The 22608-nt window shown below is 39.8% G+C and overlaps 1 protein-coding gene across 3 annotated transcripts in view; it reads left to right on the top strand.

The window, feature by feature from the left end:
• The window catches only part of LOC108895351 (phospholipid-transporting ATPase IA), a 103587-nt gene that overhangs the window by 33674 nt on the left and 47305 nt on the right, over positions 1-22608 (top strand). Inside the window, exons 7-19 of one of the 3 annotated variants that reach the window (XM_018694114.2) lie at positions 13-86; positions 1577-1646; positions 1770-1897; positions 2564-2675; positions 3054-3219; positions 6104-6231; positions 7487-7564; positions 7681-7769; positions 11609-11653; positions 14815-14887; positions 19071-19176; positions 20917-20999; positions 22545-22594. In XM_018694114.2, coding sequence (XP_018549630.1) covers positions 13-86; positions 1577-1646; positions 1770-1897; positions 2564-2675; positions 3054-3219; positions 6104-6231; positions 7487-7564; positions 7681-7769; positions 11609-11653; positions 14815-14887; positions 19071-19176; positions 20917-20999; positions 22545-22594 — 1202 coding nt within the window. The remainder of the gene's footprint in view (positions 1-12; positions 87-1576; positions 1647-1769; positions 1898-2563; positions 2676-3053; positions 3220-6103; positions 6232-7486; positions 7565-7680; positions 7770-11608; positions 11654-14814; positions 14888-19070; positions 19177-20916; positions 21000-22544; positions 22595-22608) is intronic. The other 2 variants (XM_018694115.2, XM_018694118.2) reach the window with 2 other exon arrangements.

Here is a 22608-nt window from a genome sequence, read left to right as displayed (position 1 = left end):
TGGTAATATCAGGTGGCTGTTGGGGAAGTAGTCAGAGCTGCAAATGGGGATCACCTCCCGGCTGACCTCGTCATTCTGTCGTCCAGGTCAGGAAACCAGCAACAATACCAACGAAACAGCGGTGGGAGAGATAGGGGCTGTGTGTACCAACTGGAACGAGACATTGTAGCTCTTCCATCACTCCTGATGCCAATGAGAAATGTTTTATTTTCCACCTGAGGAAGGAAGGAGTCTATGATTATTTTGGCAACAACCAGATATCAAAGTTCCACAGTCAATAAAAACCATGTTCCTTCCCTTTTTTCTACTTTTCCTCTACATTGTGGTTTGGCAGCCATAATATTGGCCATTTGTACAATCATTTTATCATGTTGTGTTTTGTTTCATAACATAACATGTACAGTAGATGATTTTCAATGTTGCTGAGGCTGATGTTGTTGAGGCTGAAACCTCTAACACTGCTAAGAGTGAATGGAGACATCAAGTATTACAGCACAGGAGCACATGCTCCTTCTCTGAGATACTTTTTGTTTTTGGATGTGAATATATTTTCCATATCTCTGCCCTTGCATGGCTTGTATGGCACCCTGAATGCCACGATTTTATTTGATGTGACAGTTTGCATGCAGTCACATCCCAAGATGAAAAGGTGAAAACCATCTTGGACTTAGTTTAGTTAACTTTCCACAACATGTTACAGCCATTTGAACGAGCCTAAGTGTAGTTGAGTGATTCACAATCAGTATTGAAACAGTATTATTCTGTCTCCTGGCCATCGCAGCAGACTTCTGCTCACTTCGTCTCATTCAGTGGTTAACAGTAGCAGATTCCAAACCTCTCATTGATTGTGGTTGGGCTTCAGTGTCCGAATCTCTTTTTGATTTTCCCTTCCACCCCGCGTGTGTTTGGACCAGCTTTTGGTTTGAATAAATCACTCTATTAAAAGAGTAGCTAACCAGCGACCCAGCTCACCTTAAGCACCGGCATGCTCTAACTCTCTGTCCCTGTGCCCAGAGTCTGTCAGAGGCCCATTTGTCTGCTCTGTTTGTTGTGCTCGACATGCCTGCTTGCCCATATCACCCCACTTTGGTGTTTTCTCTCTCTCCCCACCCTCTGTCCCTTTGCAGTATATTTTAGCTTTTTTTGAAAGACAGTTAAGCTCTGGGGTAGCAGCAAACAAAGATGGCATGTCTGCCCTCGGGAAATGCACTGTACATTAACTGGGCAACTTCCACTCAGTAAAACTTAAATGTAGTTTTATGCTCCTGAGTGGCTTTAAGGCTGGCATACAGCATCTTTGTTTGCAGCCTTTTTAGCTATTGTTCTGTTGTAGACCCTTTCCCTATCAGATTTGGCTCAGAAATAATTGAAATAGATTTGACATTACATTAAAGTTTAAAATGATTATGGAGAAATAATCAGTAATCTCTGTTTTAGTGCTGTACTATATAAAATTGTAATCATATAAAATAATGAACTTTTACTCACATAATGTGATATGTGAGTAAAAAGTGTTTTACTTTTGTGATATTATATTACTATTCCAAGTGTCTGTATCCTTTTCCCTTCACAACAGTGAACCACAGGGTATGTGCTACATTGAAACATCTAACTTGGATGGAGAAACAAACCTTAAAATCAGACAGGTGATTTTTTTTTTTATTCTTTATTGTTCATACAATGAGAACAAAGAGGAATCTTCCGAAAGTTTACAACACAAACTGAGAAATAAAAACATCACTGTAATGCTGCTGTGACTACACCAACAGGGTCTCCAGTTGACTGCAGACATAAAGGACATTGACAGCCTGATGCGTCTCTCTGGGCGGATGGAGTGTGAGAGCCCAAACCGCCATCTGTACGAGTTTGTTGGGAACATCCGTCTGGATGGACACAGGTGGGCTGCGTTGCAGAGCTCCATTGCTGGCTCTCTGCCCCTCTTAGGAACTCAATAGCCCATTAGCTAAGAGCAGAGCCAGTGTCAGTGCATTATGAGGTTTTAGGGATTATTTAATCTTTCTGCTGAATAAATGAAAACACCTGCTTCAGTGATATTTAATTATGAATTTGTTTGGAGGCTTTGCCATTGTTAGATAAATGCATTATACTGTGTGCTGTATGCCTCCTCTTAGCTTAATTCAAGGAGTGTAGGACAATAAAGCTCTCCTGAATAAACATTGTTACCAGGAGCTATCCTTGGCTTTTTTGTCTCATAGTCTGTCGCAGCTTCACAAAATGCTAATGAACTAGTTTGTATTGTTATGTAATGTCAGGATAGATTGCTTAGTGTTGTACTGTTAATTATTGGCTACTGTTGGTATTGGCATATTTATCAACAAAGAATCAGGTTTAGGGGTTAAGGTTGATAATGGAAAGCTTGTAATAAGTTGATGTTATGAAAAGTCAATATATTGGTTGTAAAATTGTAAAGGCGTCAGCCATCACTGTTGATCAAAGACAACAATAACTTCATTGTCTTCTAAGACACATTGTCAATCTTAATTATCATTCTGTTGTGACACATGTTCAAATATACTCATGCCAGTGATGTTTCTCACTACAGCACAGTACCACTGGGTCCTGACCAGATCTTACTGAGAGGAGCCCAGCTGAGGAACACCCAGTGGGTCCATGGCGTGGTGGTCTACACTGGCCATGACACAAAACTCATGCAGGTAAAGCATGTTTGTATTGTATTTGGAGGGTATTACTGTATATGCAGTTATATAAACAAGTTAACTGAAGAAAAAGCTCAGTCTGGTAAACTGGTGCTACTTTATTTAAAACATTTTTATGTAGCTAAATTTGTTTAACCAACAAATAACATTAGGTTTTTTTAATGTGACAGGCTTTGCGTGTCTGTATGCACAGTATGTCACCAGAGTTTAAATATAGAGTGTTATAAGGGTTTAGATATATGAGGATGTTTTTTCAGTCTATTTGAACATGTTTTGTTGTATCATCGTTTTGAGGCCACAGAAACAGAACAACACCACGAGCCATACTTCTCCATTTTTTTAAAACCACAACTGTCTTGTCATGTGTTTACCCAGAATTCTACTCGGCCTCCTTTGAAACTCTCCAATGTGGAGCGCATTACCAACTTTCAGATCCTTGTGCTGTTTGGCTGCCTGTTGGCCATCTCGCTGGTCTGCTCCATCGGCCAAACCATCTGGAAATACCAGTACGGCAATGATGCCTGGTACATGGATCTCAACTGTAAGAGTCCCAATAGTCCACGCTGCACCTCTTGTTCCGCATATTTTGTCTCACTTGTCCATATCAGCTTATTTCTTTGTCATTTTAAGTTCTAAATGCTGGTATGTGTTGTGTCATTTTTATGTTGCCTCAGTTAAACTATGTTTCGCACTACAAGTGAAATATGTGGCAATGTGGGAATAAGTGAATTCCCTGTTAACTGAGAAAAGACAGCTGTGACATGCATAGATGTGTTGTGAATGAGTGAAAAAAAGAAATGGTTGAATATCACTGCGCTGCTGTACTTTTTTGTTCCTTTCTAATGTTCTGTTTGATTTTGTTGTTTTCTTTGTTGTCGTTTTTTAACAGCTCCAGGTAACAACCATTTAAAAGCCTTGGCCATCCGTGAATGACCCTCCCTTACTAACCCCTTACTGAAGCTCTGCCTTTGCTAAGCAAATGAAGCCCCCTACCCTCGCCCCCTATATGGTTGCCCTACTTTGTATGGGCCCATGCCATGGACAAGCACATACCAGGGATCCAACAATAGGTTTTTCCCCTCCAGCTCTCTTATACCTTCGTCTAGTTATTTTCAGTGCTTGATGCAAACAGTGTCTCACTTTTCCTCCATTTTTTTGTGCCACGTTAAACGCTTTGCAGTTCCCAAGCTTCAGACCCTCATCTTATTTTTTTACCCCGCTCATTCTTTATAAGAAATGAATAGCAGTATTTACTTTGACTGCAAGGGATATGAGGTTGTACTCAGGAAGCTTTTCATAGCGGGGGGCTTATATGTGTTTATTGCTTGAACAAAACATGTGGTGCAACCCAAGGGGCAAGAGCTGACATTTTCTAAATGCCTCCGCCGCCTTTGTTCCTTGTGTGGAATTTTCAAAGGACAGACGAGAGGGGAGGGAGGGGGAGAGGTGAAAACCTGTTTAGGGTTTACATGTATTCTCAAGCCATTATAGAAAGTGACTCTGTTTTAAGCTATTATTACAGACATTAGCACAATACAAAAATAAATACGGGCTGCTCAGTTTCTGTCTCACGTGATGAAGTTCTGAACCTGGTATGCAAAGTGATTATCGTGACACTCTGGCCATTACTCTGTACCCTGATAGGCCTGTGTAGGAGAGGTTGTGCCCTGGTCAATTTAAGGCTGCATTATGACTTACACTGTCCCTTTAACATCAGATGTTGCATTGGCTCCTATTGGTTTTGTAAGGGTTTTGACATTGTCCTCAGTGGCATTAAAACCCACACCTAAAAGACCCTATATTACACTGGCAGTGTAAGTCATAAAGCAGGCGTCCATCTTGAGACTGACTGTACTTCCATAAGGAGTTTGTTGAGGCTCTGTCCAGTGCATATTATCCAACCTGTGACAAAAGAGAGAGGTGGGGAGATTGTCAAATCTTAAACATCCCATTTACTGACACCACTTTATTTTCCTAAATTTTCGCAACTTCACTCACTCACCAACATTTCGACGACAAATGCTGACGGGAACAGAAGAGTCAATGTTAGCCCCACCACACATTACAGGGGCTCATATGTCACAGAAGCCTGCCATTATGCATGCCTTGTGAATAATTAATTTGACTTTGACCCTTTGCAAAGTGCTGACACTGGCCACTGCTGGCATTTAGCCTATACATTGTGACAACCTGACTTTGACATTGAATTATTATTATTATATTATGACTATCTTCTGTTGGTAAACTGCTGATGTCTTTACCGACAGCATGATAAAAGTTTTTTTTTGTCCCACCTCTGCTTTTAGGAGGTGTGGTCCTGTCACCCTGTTGTATACTGAGCATATAAAACCAATGAAAAGTTCATTTAGAATGAAGGTTAGAAGGTTAGATCAGCTCAAATTCTTTTTGCTGTTACTTCACAGTGACATATACTTAAGATAAGACAACAGGTGTACATTTGCATTTGTGTGACTTGTGCATGTCCTGGTTTGCTTTGGTTTGAGTTTTATTTCTTTTAATGACTCTCGACTGATCCAACACCGTATCAGGCCCTAATCTGATAGCAGAATTTTTGCATAATGTCACATAACAGGCTGGCCACTAGAAACGAGTGAAATGAGGTGATGTAGTGATCATCAATAACATCCAAACTTTTCTGCTGGCATAATCCACCCACTCTTTTCCACTCCTTGTTGGTTGAGAATGTGCTATGGACTGAATCTCCCTCCTTTGTCTTGAGAGCATCCAATACGTTTGTCTTCCTCCCCACTTCTGGAAAAAAAAAAAGTGTTTCCTTCCTATATGTGTTGTTGTAGCAGTAGCTTCCATTCTGCCACTTCCTTTGTGCCATCCAGTTTTTTGTTTTGCAATCGTTCGGTCATGGGGAAGGGCTCTCCCTCTCAACCCGCAATGCTAAGATCAAGGCTTGGGTTGAGGAAGGTAACATTTGCACCTCCTGCAAGCTGAGGAAAGGTAAATCACATCCCTCCTGTTTTCATGTTTGGTGTCAGTGGGGTTACACATTGATCATTGCCAATTGTTTGGGGCTTTCGGGGGAACCAGCATCATTTTGCATAGTGCTTTGTGGAATTCATTGCCTGGATCATGCTGGATGCCAAGGCTGCTGCTGTGACACTAATGACATTTGAGATATTCCTGTCCCTGTTCGCTACTTTGAATCTTTGGGACATTAAATTGGACTGCTAATCGGTTGAGTTGTAAGAGGATGAGGTTGGGTGGAAGAAATGGTTAATTCCAGCTAATGCATGACGTTAGCCCAAAACATTCTCTGGATTGGGATAATGTTGATCATTGGCTGGAAGTAGCTTTGGGCATTTTCATTTAACTAACTGATCTTTACGAACCATCATTGATGAGTCTCCTGTGTATCACTCCCCCTCTGTCCAAAACTCGTCCTCTGACAGATGGCGGGGCGGCTAACTTTGGCCTCAACTTTCTCACCTTCATCATCCTGTTCAACAACCTGATCCCCATCAGTCTCCTGGTCACACTGGAGGTTATCAAGTTCATCCAAGCTTTTTTTATCAACTGGGTGAGTTCAAACTACTAAACTCTAGTTTGAGATAGATGCTCTGAAACACTTTTTTTTAAGTATGTGTGTGTTTTACCTCATTGTTAACGTGCATTACAAAAGCAAACATACTTGCAGCACAGTGCATGTGACTTGTTTTAGGATTTTATGCTATGAGCACAAAATATCATTAATGAAAATGCCGTACAGTTAATCACTAGATAAACAAAGCAAGGAGGGTGGTGACTGTTTAAACACAGAGCACTGTTCTGCAGTTAAAGCTGTTATTATATCAACAAGAGATTGAATGACATAGTGATGAATACGGAGAGGTATTATGACTATTTTGATTTATTGTTGTTGCTTTCATTGTTTCCAAACCCTGCAGGCAGCTTTTTTCTTTCAGCAAAAGAAGCTCTAAAAACTTGCTGTGCACTACCTGCCCAACACAGAACGGAAGTTAGCAGCTAACTTATGAGCACAGTGGAGTATTTAGCAACTAAAGAGACAGATATTTCCCTCAGGGACAGGTAGAGACCAAAATGGAGCTAAAAGGAGAGTGAATATTGAACTTTGTTAGATCGATACAAACACGACTCAAAATGAATACTGATGTCGCTGTGTGTCTGCTTGATGCCTGAAGAAGCCACTGTTTGCCAAGACATTCACCATATCACCTTTATATGGTAGTGTTATGTTTACAGCTTGTTGCACTGCCCCCAGGTGGCCAAAAAGTGATTATTACAGGTTGAAGAACTGGATATGTATGAATAACATGGTTAACATGATCCACAGAATATTTTTAACAAAACACAACATATGAATTGAAATCTGTAAAGAACGCTGCATAGCCAAAACATGTGTGAAACCTGACTGACATGAAGCATCCCAGTGAGCACCTCAAATATTGTGCTCTTGCAACTAGGTCAACCCCACCGACTATCAGCTGAGGAATTGTACTGATTTTTTTTTGCCTGAAGTTATTCTGGGCCCCTTTATTCATTAAATTTTAAATGAAAATCCTAGCAAGGAATATTTAGCAACATTTAGGGCATTTCTCAGTTGGTCTCTGTTCTCGCAGCTCCAACTGGTTCAGTATTTTCTTGAGGGAAAATTGACCGATGGGACTGAGAAGGGCCTGACTGAAGTGAAGCAACTGTTTTATTTATTTATTATCACGACTAATATACTTGTACTTTGATGAAAATTTGGATTGTTACCAGAAAGTTGTTTCTTTAGTGAAGTCTCACTTGATGTTTTTTGTGATCGGTTGTAGGACACTGATATGCTCTATGAGCCCACAAACACACCTGCCATGGCTCGCACCTCCAATCTGAATGAAGAATTAGGCCAGGTAAACAATGCAATTTATGTTACATTCACTATTCTGCTAACTCTTGAAAGGTCTATCTCTCTTTCAGAATAAAATGTATACCCATGAAGTCAGTGTTATTCTGTCTGTCTCTACAGGTCAAATACATTTTCTCTGACAAGACGGGGACTCTGACCTGCAACGTCATGCAGTTCAAGAAGTGCACCATCGCCGGTGTGGCCTATGGGTATGTTCCGTTTTCCTCCCCGTATTTAATATCCCCTGCCTCCCCCCTTTGCATCCTCTACCTTTGCCTCCCACATCACCTTCATTAAATGCCGAGTATGCATCACAGTACATCTGGCGTTTCTCTCTCCTCCCTTGCCTTCTCATTAGCAGCTGCATCAGTGCTCCTCTCAACATAAACTATAAATAAAAGGCAGACAGACATTTGCAAGCAAAGGCACTTTACTCTCTCCTTCGCAGGCTTCCGTTCATCGTTTGTCATGTTGAAGGTGTTTTTGAAAGCTGGCTATATGTTTCAGTATTTTCGCTGCAAGGTTGACAGTGTCTTGACTGACACAAGAATAGAAATATAAGAAACAAGAATATTAGCAACATACAGTATCCTCTTGCCACACAGGAAGTACACATGAATTTATTTGTCCCTCAGCTAACATTCATTAAATCAGCCTTGTTTTTTTCCCCCGAATATACTCTCATTTCATTTTAGTGCACAGATAATTAGCCTCACTGGATGCAAAACAAGTGGGAGAGCAGAGTATCTTCACAGAACCAAAGCAAGTGCAGGCGTGACAGTACATGATTAATCCCATTAGGATTCAATTAAAAGCATGATTGATGAAGTGCAGGCTGAAGAACAAAAGGGAGTATTTTATCTGCAGCTCTCTGTACCAAAGCTCTCATTACGCTGTGATTGCCAGCCCAGTAAGAACACTGACAACTTCTCACTATTGTTCCTGGGTCAAGAGTATAAAGTCACTTTAAGCTGTGATATATACATGTTGATGATGTGATACTGTGTGGATATTTATTTTCTTTATTTCAAACTATTATTATTACATTTTGCACTGTCTTTTCCTGTTTTTGTTGCCTTTTTCTAACAGTTATTTAATTGGGTCAGGCCTGCTGGTCATCAGGGACACACTTTCCTCCCCGCAAAGATTGAAGTTAGGCAGCAGTCTTTTTCTCCTTCATCCCAAGTAGCGATGTTTCCCTTTGATTCTCTGAAACGAGGACTCCCTCTTATGCAACTGATAAATATGGATGAGTGTTTCATAGCAGGAGGGGAAAAAAATCAGGTTCTAATGAGGCGAAGCTCTTTTGGTGACGCTGTCATTTGGCCTGCTCTTCTTCTTCCTCTTCTGGGTTCCCAAAATAAGAGCTGGGTCAGTTTCAAACCGTGTTTACAGTAAAGATCATTGTTCTGTGTTCATACTTCACCAGACAATAACAACGTTAACTGTAACAGTGGTGTAATCTACTTCATTTTACTTCGATTACTCCACCTCATAGAATATGCTGACATTATTTTTTTTATATTAGAGACATTGGAGATGTAGTCATTTGCCAATTTTTTTTTTCCATGATTCTACCACTGTTTACATTATGTTGTGTGTTGGTAATCTGACAAGTTAGTTGTAGTTTATCTCTGTCTATGTGTCAGCCAGTAGTCACAGATGAGCCTTCACATATTGGCTTGCTCTTAATTAGCTTTTTTGAAATTCAGTGGCAAGAAGTCACAAGAAGATTACTGACTCAGTGTTTTTCCAAATAAATAGCTCACTGTAATACTTCCTTATTTGTAAGTATTACAGTGGTGAGTGTGAATGCTGGCACAACAAGATCTGATAGATCTTCTTCCTCATTGATATAGACCTTCATTGTTGTCAAAAAATGATTAAGCCAAGTCAAGCACTGGTAAAAAAAATACATAAGCTGTTTCATTATTATAACATGGGTACTTTATCTAATATTGACTTGAACCCACCCCAATACTTGCAAGCTCACCAGTCACGACGTAAAGTACTCCCCACTAAATGTGCTGTTTACTCCAGTTTGCGTTGTATTTTCTAAAAACTAGAGCACCCAGCTGTTTCAGGAAATTATTCACCCCTTTTAAAAACTGAAAATACATATTTTCTTGACCTATTTTTTAAGAAGTAGTATGTTAGTAGGAACTAGTGATCTTAGGGCTGAGTGCCAATTACAGAGCAGGGAAGCCAGGAAGTGCTGAGAGACAGACAAACACATTGTTGATTTTGGTCTTTTTGTGGGATTTGTAGTTAATAATCAACATATAGAATTCCTGTTCTCCAGCCTTATCATTTAAGGTTAAAATCTTCTATAGAAATATATACTATATATTTTATGTTAGAAAGATATAATGGATTCCTTATTGTTTGTATCTACACAACAGTGCATATTACGTAAAATACAGTATGGGTTTGATGACTGCCACTTCCTTTCTTTTCCTACCACAGATATCTGTTAATATTGAAATATGATTGTTGTTTTGAGGAAGATATTGGGTAATTACATTTTGCATTCTTTGTCAGCAACATGTCTCTAGAATTAGTATCCTAGAATTAAGTTACTTAAATGCTTTTTCAGCTAATTGTATTTCAGGAAGTATTAGTATGTCCTTTAGTTTAAAAAAAAAAGTAAAATTATTTGTGTAAAAGCAAGGATAAAACATTCTGTACTTTAATGCAAATGAATGAACATGCGTGTGCATTGTGCCTACTCTGTGGCATGACTTGTAATTTGGTGGCAGCACACACACACACACACACACACACACACACACACTCAAAGCCCCCCCGACACTGCCGTCTGCATGTGTTCCTCACCACAAATTAAGTGCTGCTGTAATTAATAAAGCCAACCCCAAGGGTGCAGACATTAATTAATTCCACTGGATTGGAGTCTAAATCTCAAGGAGAGATACTGCTTAGGTCAGAATGGCTCCCAGAATCCTCCTGGGTGTTATTTGTGAAGACTAGAGTGAAAGCATATTTTTTTGAAATGTGTGAATACTCGTGACAGAACTGGCAAAAAATGTTTTAATAACCCAAATTTGCGTAGGTGATTTCTCACTGCGTAGTATAACTCTGTACATATGTATTGGATACAGTTGTCACCTATGCGTGATACTGTGTATCAGCCTGTGTGTAGACACACTGGTTTGTTGTTAATGCAGATAACCACAGTGCTGTTTTACTGAAGTCTGAACAGGCTCCCAGCATGAATCAAACTGACTCTGAATCAAACGGGGAGCCGTAATGTTCAGTGGAGCGCATCGTCTGATCGGCTCTTCTCCTCACAGTTAACAAAACCCTGCACTGCAGTTAGTCTGCCAGAGCAGAGATGTCAAAATAATTTGGTGCCTCATTTTGGAGCACTGTGCTCTCTGACCACATTTAGACTTTCAAACGTTGTTTTCATTGCTTCATTCTTTGGTGTCAATACTCACGTACACATTGCAGTTGCTGTTGCAAAGTTCCTCTTGTTGCCTGATGAGGAACAAGAGAGGAAGACTTGTTACTATGATAAAATTATTCCAATTCATAGTTTGCATCTAGCTCTCTTGGATTATATTTCTTCTCTTTCTCTCATCTAATTCATCAGATTTTCTCCATTAACTTATGGCGAGACGTCCTCAGTGTAATATCTTTAGCTCTAGTTTTCGCTATCAAATATACTATATGTTAAGCTAAGCTAAGCTTGCTGTTGGAAGTATCTTTATATTAAATGTACAGATATGAGAGTGGTATTAATCTTCTTGTGTAACTCTTGCCTAGAAAGCAAGTAAATTTATTTCCCAAAATGTTGAACTACTCCTTTAAAGAGTAAATAATTAGAGGGCCTGCTGTAAACACTGCTGTCAACCTAACCCCAGACACCTCAGCTACAGTCCCTCCTGGCATTTGACCTGTCATACTCTAACTTCTCATAAACAATCCCATCTTTACTCCAATCCTTGGCACCTGCACATTCCCAGAGCATGTTAATGGTAGACTCTGTCAACAAGATGATTTTTGTTCTCCACCTTCGCTCCAACAGTCACGTCCCTGAGGCTGAGGAGGGTAGTTTTGCAGAGGACGACTGGTAAGATGACTGGGTGTGAAATGGTGTTTTTTTTTTTTTTTTAATTTCGCTCTCTGCTTCTGTGATGTATTGGTGCTGCCTTGCCTTGTGGAAATTGTGACTTTGAACACAGTACTTCAATATATGTTTGCTGTTTTTTCTTTGTGTGTTCAGTACTCTTGGGAAATGTTGTATGTGACTGTGGCTCTTGATTCAGTGTATATACCTGTTGTTGTGAAAGAACAGTCTTACACAAATGATCAAGTATTTATTGCCAGTATTGTACTGGAATTATGATTGAATTTTGTGGCTGTCTAACAGGCACTTGCACATTTAACAGATTTGCTAAACCAAGCCTTCTAGCATTTACTGTACTCTGTTGTGTTGAGGCTGAAGCTGTTGCAGCATATTCTCCTTTTCCCCAGTTAACATCAAGCTAACTTTGGAGATCGTAGCCACACACCCACTTATTCTCTCTCTCTCTTTCTCCCTCTCTCTCTCGCACACACGCACACGCACGCACGCACACACACACACACACACACACACACACACACACACACACACACACACACACACACACACACACAACACACGCTCACACAGTCCTACTTCTGAGATCCATCTGCTACAGTGTTGAGATCTGCAGTAACAGCATGGGCGTGTCTCATCCATTTTGCATGGGGGATTGGGGCCTGTTTGTTAATGCCTATTATGCCAAAATGTTGAATCTTGCTGTAAAGGAAGTTGCCAGTGCCCATGAAAGCATGTCTGTTTACATCAGTTTTAGAGGCTTTTTTTAATACATAAATTAAGTTAAAGATAGAAGAGAAAATGAAACAGTCAAACACTGTAGAAGTGCACTCCCATCTCGACACAGGGTCAGTTTTGGATCTGTTATTTCCTTCTCCTTATGGGACACCCTGGTGTGTCATAGGTTTGATCTGGAATCGGTCCCCAGCTATTGACTGTGAACAGCCAGCACCCTTGTTCCCATAGTGACAGGACCTCTGTGTGCTGGCAGATAATCAATAACTGACCAGCATCCACACCCAGCCTCTTGCCTCAGAAATTTCATCAAGACAATTGACACGGCAAGCTACACTACTACTGCAGTAGAGAAAAGCTTATAGAGCCTCCCTGTACAAGGGTTAGAAACCGTAATAATGACTCCACTTTGCTGTAGAATTTGTATTTGATATATATATATGTATAATGGCTCTGAAAAGTATCACAGTAAAATTCCTACAATTAGAGCAAGATATATGTTTGTGCTATGGTATATAAAGGAAAACTTGAGGCTATTTAGTTGAAACATCTGCCCTCCTTAGTGTTTATGTATGTGGAACATTTGGAAATACAGATTTTGTTTTCCAGTTTCTCCCCTGACATATTTTAATAAAGCCCCTGAGTGTGCTAAATTTCCCCTAACCTCTTGTGCATCTATGTAGCTGTAACACAATATTGACCCCATCCCTGCTTTTTAATTGCACCGCTGTCTTTTTCCCCATATTTCTTTCCTCCCCAAACCTCTATTTGCCGCAAAGTAGATGGAAGTATTACTGGCTGGCCAGCCTGTTGGCTCTTGGGGTTCTGAACAGTGTATCCTGTGGGATTAGAAAGACTTATGCTTGCTAATGGCAGCCTCTGTAACATTTCTATCAAGGTCCCAGTGCCATGGACAAAGCTGCTGTCGACCTGATCTATAGGACTCTATTTATCACAGAATCATGAATCGATCCCCGCTGGACAGCCAGTGAGCGGCTGGTGGCTACATACAAAATCACTGCCCTAAGCCACTGGTAGAGAGATAAAAAAAACATCCTTTTTCTTTGATCAATTAAAAGGTCTCCTCTGCAATCCAAAATCTTTTTTTTTCACAGTTCTGCATGACTTTCTGTTGTTGATTAAAGATTGTGTCATATTTTTCTTTTGCTATATTCCTAATGGACCTCCATTTATTTAATTATTTTGCATCTTGCCAGTGACAAAAAACATTTCTGGTGGAAGTATGAGAGACTAATTGTGTTTTCAGTAATTTATTAGGGTTTGGCTTTGATAAGTGTATGAGTAATATGGTCTTTTTAAGTTGCCAGAAATTATGTCTGCCTGCTGTTTCCCTGTAAGCAGTTCCTCTTGCATTGTGTAATATCCAAAGCAAAGGGGAACACCATTTATTATTTATGGAAATGACTGGAGTGAATGTGATGTATAACGGAGAGAATGAATAAATGAATGAGTGTGGTTTCTTTTGTGCACTGTGAAATAATAATGTCCCGTTTCAGGACATTGCTCTCTCTAAGGATGATCCGCTTCTGCCAGCATGGACAGAATCTCAAACAGTCATACTGTACATCACATTACTAAAGCCCAGGGGGGGTCTGAATTTGCATTCTGTCTGCATTGCGGTTGATACTTTTCTCAACAAATGTCAATACCGTTGGCACACAGCAATGGTTCTGTTAATACCAGTTTAAGACCTGTTTTATGGTGCCAGTCCCAGTGGAAAGTAGATTTATCTGGACCTGAAATGGTCAATTGATTCATTAGTTGGTTGACAGAAAATTAATTCATTGTTTCAGTCATTTTTCAGCAAAAAGGCCAAAACATTCACTGCTTCCAGATTCTCAAATGTGATGATTTGATGCCTTTTTTGATCATATATGATAGTAAACTAACCATCCTTGAGTTTTGGTGTGTTGTTCGGATGAGCAATTAGAATACATCACATTGGGAAAAAAATTAGAATGTTTTTTTTTTTTTTTTTACTATTTTCTGACATTTTTGTAGAAAGATCAATTCTTTGTTAGTTTCAGCCCTGATTTATCTTTACTGTAGGTTGTTGCAATCAAGCAATGGTACACAGCATTCTGCAGAGTAGTAGACAATTACATTTTTATTTTTGCTGTTGATGCCTAAGAGACACGTTTATTGTGCGCAATGTTGTATTTGGAAAGCTGTCAGATGCTGCCATAAAGTTGTACTTTTATGTAAACTCCGGTTATTGTCATAAGCCCTGTTGTTATGAGAATATGCTCTGATTATGATGCAAATTGTTTGTCCTTTATTGTCTAGTCTAAAGTCACGACGACACGTTCTAGTCGGCTGTCAGTGGATTCAGTGGTGCTATCAAGTATTCCAGTGTGCTCTGTTGTTTTGACTTCTCCGTCTCTTCTTTCCAGGCACAGCACACACTCGTCAGAGGAGGCCGGATTTAATGACCCAAGCTTACTGGAAAATCTCCAAAGTAATCACGTAAGTACTGTCAGGGTTCCCTGCCGCTCACCTGCAGTGACGGCTGCTGTTTAGAACAAAATTAAAAAGGATTTTGAATGTAATTGTGTGTGGTTCCGTAATGTCTTCTTGCCATTTTAAGTAGATATCAGTAATGTGGTGGACTTGTATGTTGTGTCTTTAAAAACAGTGAAAAGATTTTTCATGGCATGCACCCTCTTTAATATCAGTTTGATTAAAATCATACAGAGGGGTGGATTACTGTTTTTTCACAAGACATTGTAAACACAGGCAGGCAAACAAACAACTTAATTAGCTTATTCTGACAAGATGAGGACCTGCGTATTTGATTATCCATTATACAGCTGTACAGTAATTACATGTGTGAACTTGTGAATGTTCACTGCCCAAAAATGATATGTGAAAAATCAAACTGAACTGAAATCAAACAAGATATGCAATTGTGTCTTTATAGGGAGCATTACAGGTTACCTGTGGTAATGAAATGGGTGAAAACTGTGATTGATTGGCTGGTTGAGTCACTCAGCTGCAGAACAGTGTGGGGGAGGCAGAATGTCACATCTAATTACGTACAGTAGTACCGCCCAGGGAAAGTAGTAATCCCACTGTGATGTTTGCTCTGTTATGACAGCGAAATCTCTCCACACATTGAGTTTGTCTAGGATCTGCTTTAGTTTCATATTGATAGCCCCGCGCCCACTGCTAATTATGGTGCATAACCAACCGCTGTTTAGAAACCACAGTCTCTCTACTCTCTGGTAATGATTCTGCTTATGATTAATCTGTTGGGTTGTAGTTGTACTAATGATTTGTTGATGGTGGATGTCTTGATAGTGGAGCACTTGTATGAGTCATAGTTTATGGCCACTTCCTAGAGCATTCCTGCCTGATACTGTGACACTATGGTTATAATTGAACATTTTGAGAAATAGTGTTATGTGACAAGATTGACACCACTCTCATGTCTGTTGGGTAAATATGTAGCAGGAGCCAGCAGCCGGTTAGCTTATCTTAGCATAAAGACCAGAAACATGTGGAAACAGTTAGCCTGGCTCTGTTCCAAAGGCAGAAGAATTTGCTCACTAGCGCATCTGATTAACACATTATATGTCATTTGCTCATTGTGCACAAAAAGTGTTAGAGTATTAAAACAACATGTTATGGTTTTGTGTGTGGTTATGTGCTGGACTATTTCTTAGCCATCTTCTTCTTGTCACTTCGAGATTGCAACCAGCTGAGGCTCAGGGAAGTAACTGCACCAAGCTGAGAAATAGTCAATAAACACATTACTGCCTGTAAAACCATCAAATTTAGTTTTTAACTTTTCCTATGGATAAACCAAAACAAGGTATAACATGTTGATTAATGAGCTTTAGATGTTCAGGTAGGTGGATTTTGAGCATGAAAGTGAGTAAGTGGACCTTCCAAAATGTTGAGCTATTCCTTTAAATTTACAAAATCAGCTTTAGTCTTGTTATGACGTTATCTCCACCCTTCAAGACTTCAGCTCAAATGCTATTAATAAACCATCACTGCTACTGCTATAGATGCTAAATGAAGCTATAGATTTCATTTAACACCTTATGTTCTCACAAACACTTTGTCCTTATGCCCATCAGGATGCTTCTTACTTAAACATTACTAATCCTTATCATTAACAACAGTTTTACATGGCTGCAGGCTATTTGTAGGAGTAGTGTTGATACAGTGTTGAGGGGGATGGCAGACTAGGAGAAGGGAATTAACAGTGCTGACAAAAATAAACATCCCCTCTGGTGCTTTTCGTGTTCTCTTGAGTCACTGGACATGTTCTCCGCCTGCAGAGTTTCCGCAGCCTTTGTGGGTGTTTGTTTGCTTGCTTGCTTGCCTGGGCTCTCTTCTTCATTTTCTTTTGACCCTTCAACTTTTTCCACACTGGCCACGTCTCAAGTGATGAGTGTCCATCACTGTTGCTGTGACACTGATTACCCAGGAGTCAGTGGGGGTGATAGCTGGCAGCACAGTATTAGCTGTCACATCTAATTGTGCCATCAGAGCAAAGCTCGCAACGTGCCCTGCACTCTCTGCCTAGGTTACCACCACTATTGATAGCACACACATATGTTTGTCCTCTATAGCTTAAAGGAAACAGGGGAAGCAGCTAGCTTGGCTTTCTCCAAGGGTACAAAAATCTGCCCACAAGCATCTATACAGCTCACTAATCAAAACATAATGTCTTGAGTGTTTAATCTATAGAAAATAAATTCTAAACACAAAAAGTTGTTGTTTTACAAGGGGTTATGGGCTGGACTATTTTTTGACTTGTGCTAGTGGCTTAACGGAGTCTTGTAGTCACCTCCATAAGGGTCCAAGGCAAAGAAAATTCTGAACTAGATACCTAACCCCATCCCTTTCTTTAGATTTAACCAAAACAAAATTCTAACTTTAGCCCTAAAACCAAATTTAACCCTCAAACAGTCTCATGAAGAGGTGAGGAGCAGCCAAAATGTTGACACCACACACACACACGCACACACACACACACACACACACACACACACACACACACACACACAGATGCACAGACATGCACACACTGACATGTCCTTCAGAGGATACCTGTCAACTCAGGCCAGATTAGCATGCTGCTTGGAGGCAGAGGGGGCTCTCTCAGCCACCTGGACTGTAATAGACTCTGTGTACTTTCATTTATGGGAGGCCCTTTGATTTGCCCTCCCCCCTCCATTCATTTGCTCCTTTGTTCCCCCTTAAAGAGCTCTCACCAGAGTTGCCATGGCTGACAGAAAGAGCAAATGTACTAATACTGTCTGTTTGTGTATAGCTTTTTGTTGAGTAGGGGGGGTAAAATGCACAGTTTTTTTGAGTTATCAGCAGTCAATAAATCATAGCATGGTGTTAGTTGGAGTTATATTTGTTACATCAGCTGCATTTATTATTGGCTGATTTAAATGTTGGTAAACTAGGAATGTGAGCTTAGTCTGGTATTAATCTTATTGTTAACAACCATTACCACAGTGTTGCTGTATGATTCAGGCCTGTCGTAGCCCTGCAGGCTGCTGATATCTCGGCCTCAGCTGCAGTCACTGACGAGGAGCTGGTGGTCCTGCAGCTTCAGACAGGAACCTCAGCAGATGCCTGTCCGTGTGTACCCCACAGCTAGTTAGTCATACGTTTCCCCTCATTAATGTAAAATGCCCTCAGTATGTAGGTTAGGCTTTTTTGCATTAACTGAAGCAAGTTTATATTGCATGAACATGCATGAGTAAATGTCTGTCAGCAGCTGGCGAGTCCTGTGTGATCCTGCTGGCTTCTTACCAGCAGTCATTTGTCTGGCTGAACATGACTGGTTAATATACAGCAACACATATGATCCAGGAGCTGACAAACCTGAAGCTGCTTAACTAGAGGTTATAGTTTTGAAGAATTTTTCTTATTTCTTATTTAAACTGAAATAAATAATTGTAACTATTTAAACTTTAATAGATAATCAAGACTTTTGAGAACTCCATGGCTTATACTTTTAAATATTTATCATTTGTAATGTATTTTTACCAGAGAATTGAAGTTTTAAGCCAATCATCTGAATTTTGTTGTAAGTGATTAGGGAGGAAAAAAATTATTTATGCATTTACTTAAATAAAGAAAATTTTTAAAGGCATTTTCACTCAAAGCTCATAAAATTAATGAGTGGTTCTGGGCCTAATCAGGTTTGTTTAACTGACAAAACCAGTTAGACTAGGAAAAAGTAACAATAACAGCTCAGTTGTCTCTGTTTTGCTGTTTCTGCTCTTTTCTGCTAAGTGCACGTTTTGTAACACTTTATGGAGATGGTGGTTTGAAATAAAGCAAACCAAACCTCAGGATTATATAGTGCTGTTCATTTTATGCCATTTCAAACCAGTTTTATGAACTATTGTAGATTTACAAAATCTCAGACTTTAGAACTGCTCTGAAGTGATTCTGCACTGATTTAAGGACAAGTAATATGCGCTCACACACGTAATGACTCTGCTGGCAGGTTGTGTGTCTCACATATGTACAGGAGATTCCTGCAGGCTAGTCACAGTCTCGCTCTCTGTCTACAGTATCATCAGGATCTTGCTGAATGTTTTGTTTGTGTTTTGTTAGGACATGTTTTATTAAAGAACATTAAAAGTCAAAGTGCCCTTTCCACTTGCTCTAGCCTACAGCTGCTGTCATCCTGGAGTTCATGACCATGATGGCCATCTGTCACACTGCAGTCCCTGAGCGCACAGACGGAAAAATCACCTACCAGGCTGCATCTCCAGGTACATCACATCTTCAGGCACCCAATTATTTTAGAATCAGTCCAGTACAGCTTTTGAATGTACAGTATGCCACTCAACTTCAATGTATGATGTGTCCATAGATGATAATTTGGAAATCATATTATAGCCCAGACTTCTTCTACTAAGAGAAAAACTTAACTCTTAATTTTCAAGGTGTTAATTAGCAAGACTAGACATTGCAGAAGATGGCAGCTAACCAGATTTACACTTCTAGATTCAAAGCACTATGATGTCTATGACTGTTAAAGCTAAAATGAACATTGCCACTTGTCTAGAGGGACCCACTCTCTGTGCTAATGTAATATGTTAACACACACACTCATTGCCTCCAGGTGGCACAAGTGTCAAAATTGCAGAAGTTGTTTCTGTCTTTGCCTGTAGATGGCACTGAACAGCAGGTTTATTTGCTGTCCAAACTGCCGCAGCTGTTAATTTTCTTGCTGATAGGTGGCACAAGTTGGTCTAGAGCCGCAAGGTCTGAAACTGCAGGTCTTAAATTGCTGGTGCTGCAGCTCTGACTAGACCTTGGTCCAGGTGCTCTGCATGGATGATGTTGTGTGTCCTTGATTCTTCACTTTGTTTAGATATTTAATTTTCCATCTAGTGACCTCTATGTCTTAGTGAATGGAACATACCACCACCACCTCCAGGCATCAATATTTCATAAGAGAGACAAGACATTTATATAATCATCAGTGCATGAGAGAACCAGGAATCATTTTATAAAATAAAATATCTTGTTTACAGATGACATGGTATATGTCACATTGATTCTGTGAACCTCACTGTGAGTCTTTCAGTCTCATATTCACAGCTGAATGTAATAGACAATAGAAATATAACATGCATTATAAAGGAGGTGAAATTAACTGAGACTTGAAAAAATAGTTTCTTTTATGTTTTCCAAGAGTGACTGCAGCTTTGTCAGGGACCTGCACCCCAATCCAAGTGCACTTGATTCTGACACTTTGAGTAGTGTGAACACTGCATACCTCACTTTACACATTACGGGGTGGGTGGGGGTGGGGATCGTACTCAGGTGTGGTACAAAGCAATCGTACCCTATATGAAAACACCCTAAGGCATGTCCACATTGGTTTCACTGTTCAGACACAGTGGTTGCTTCTTGCAGCAGTATGCAGATTTCCAGAAAATAGAAAACCATCCTAATGAACTCTGAAAATGTCACTGTGCTTAAAGGCATAATCCATGATCTAAATGTAAACAGAGGTAGCTCTCATGGGAAAAATTAAAAACATTATATTTGTTATTGTGTAATTGGCAGGTTTTTGAGTAAATGGATAAATGCACTGATTGGTTTTAATAAAAACATATTGATTGACTATAAAAACAAATTCTGCTGATGTTCTTCTTACATTTTGCTTTTGATAAGAGAAATGACTTTTTTGCCTGATTGCGTAGAACAATCGTGGTCTCATGGAGCTTTGGGGTTTGAAGCAGAGTGGGGGGAATGGCAAAGAGAAAGCTAGTCAAGTGAACTGTAAAAAACAAGCAGAGAGCTTTTTCTCACCCTGCAGCATCCTCATGCAAGCTGTAGCATAAGTTACCTGGTCCACAGCTTTCAGTTTGCTGCCCTCATTGTGAAAATGTGTCGACATGAACTAGTTTCATATATTTAATATGAATGTGTTTTTTATCATAAATGTCAGGTGTCTGTGTGTTTATCTGTAACATTTAGGGTCTCTATTTGCTTTCCAGATGAAGGTGCTCTGGTGAGAGCAGCAAGAAACCTCGGCTTTGTGTTTTCTGGTAGAACCCCAGACAGCGTCATAGTGGAAATTGTGAGTTGGACATGACGAGTTTAATGAAAGGCATGCAAGCTATTGTACTGATGGATGGATCCACTTGTTAATGTTGACATGTATGAGCTCAAACAAGAAAAAAAGACAAACTGTAAGACTGTGTGCTCACACACAGATAGATGTGTGACACTAGAGACAAGGGTTTTTCTGTCAATAATGAATTCAAACAAATGCAAACAAATTGCAGATGCAGACCCTCAGCAATAAGCCATTACTTTTATCCTCAAGTGGAAGAGTTTTGATCATTTTTAATGATTATCTATTAAAGGAATACTTCAACCTTTGTAAAATCTGTTTATTTTCTTGCCAAGACTAGATGATTTTGTCAATTCTGCATTCACGTGTCAACTGTAAGTATGAAGTTACAGTGAGCAGCTGCTTAGCTTAGTTCAGCATGAATCCTGGAAATGAGGAAATGTCAAGCCTGGCTGTGTCCAGAGGTAACAAAATCCAGATTTCTTGATGGGGAGCAATTGCCAGACAGCTGGTGGAGTTATTGCACCTGGGTGGAAATAGTACGCATAAGACCCCTTAAAACAGTAGATTGTTGTTTTTACACTTACATTTTTGTGTGAATCAAACAAGATATAACATATCAATTATTGAGCTTTTGAGGTGCTGGCAGATTTACCTTACCGAGAGTTACCTTGGGATGGAACCAGGCTAACTTTCCTCTTGTTTCCAGTACCTATGCTAAACTAAGCTAACCGACTGGTGGTTCCATCTACTTATTTACTGAGTGGACATGAGAGTTGCAACAATCTATTCATCTAACTCTTGGCAAAAATTTGAATACATTCATTTATGTGAGCTAATTCTTAAACCACACTGCACATCACAGTTATTTTTTCCATGAAGTTGTAGTGTCTCTACAATCTGTAGAATATCCCTAGGCCAAACTTAGGTAATTAATTCACTCTTTTGTTATTTTGCTCAGATGTTCCAAAACAGACCTTGAACTAAAACTAATATACATAATACCAAAGAGAACTCAGCCTTTTGTATCCACATGGACTGCAGCAATGGAAAATGACAAATACCACATCGGCTGTGATTATACCCTGTGCTGACGCAGTGTGTGTCCTCCCCAAAGCTCAGGTCACCCATCCTGTTGCTCCCTTAATTGGCTAACCTGATGATTGCACTCAAAGCAGCACAGGCAGAGAGGCCAGAACCATTTAAATTTTTTTCTTCCCTCTGCTGAGAACATCTTGTCACAAAGATGTTTGTCCAATTTCTTAACCTTTATTAGGCCTTCTAAAGCTCTCAGCATCTATTTAATCACTCTGTCTTGTACCTAGCGGTCTCTACAATTAAGGAAGTTAATTGAATTTTACCTTGTTATTCTCCCTCCATCAGCTCAATGCAGGCAACTGATAAACACATTTAAAGTGCAATTAAGGCTGATTGGAGTAGGGTGGCAGGGCTGGCTTGCGCTACTTAAGATAAGTTGTCTCAGAAGAAGGCTGAGGTTGAGATGTCTCCTTCTGGAGTATGTTAACTTATCTGTCTCTTTGGATTTAGCTTGGAAGAGAGGAGAAGTACGAACTGCTTCATGTGCTGGAGTTTACAAGGTACGACTTAAACA

Source organism: Lates calcarifer, linkage group LG8 (assembly GCF_001640805.2).
Source record: "Lates calcarifer isolate ASB-BC8 linkage group LG8, TLL_Latcal_v3, whole genome shotgun sequence".
NCBI classification, from domain to species: domain Eukaryota; kingdom Metazoa; phylum Chordata; class Actinopteri; family Centropomidae; genus Lates; species Lates calcarifer.
This window is presented reverse-complemented; position numbering and strand designations above follow the sequence as displayed.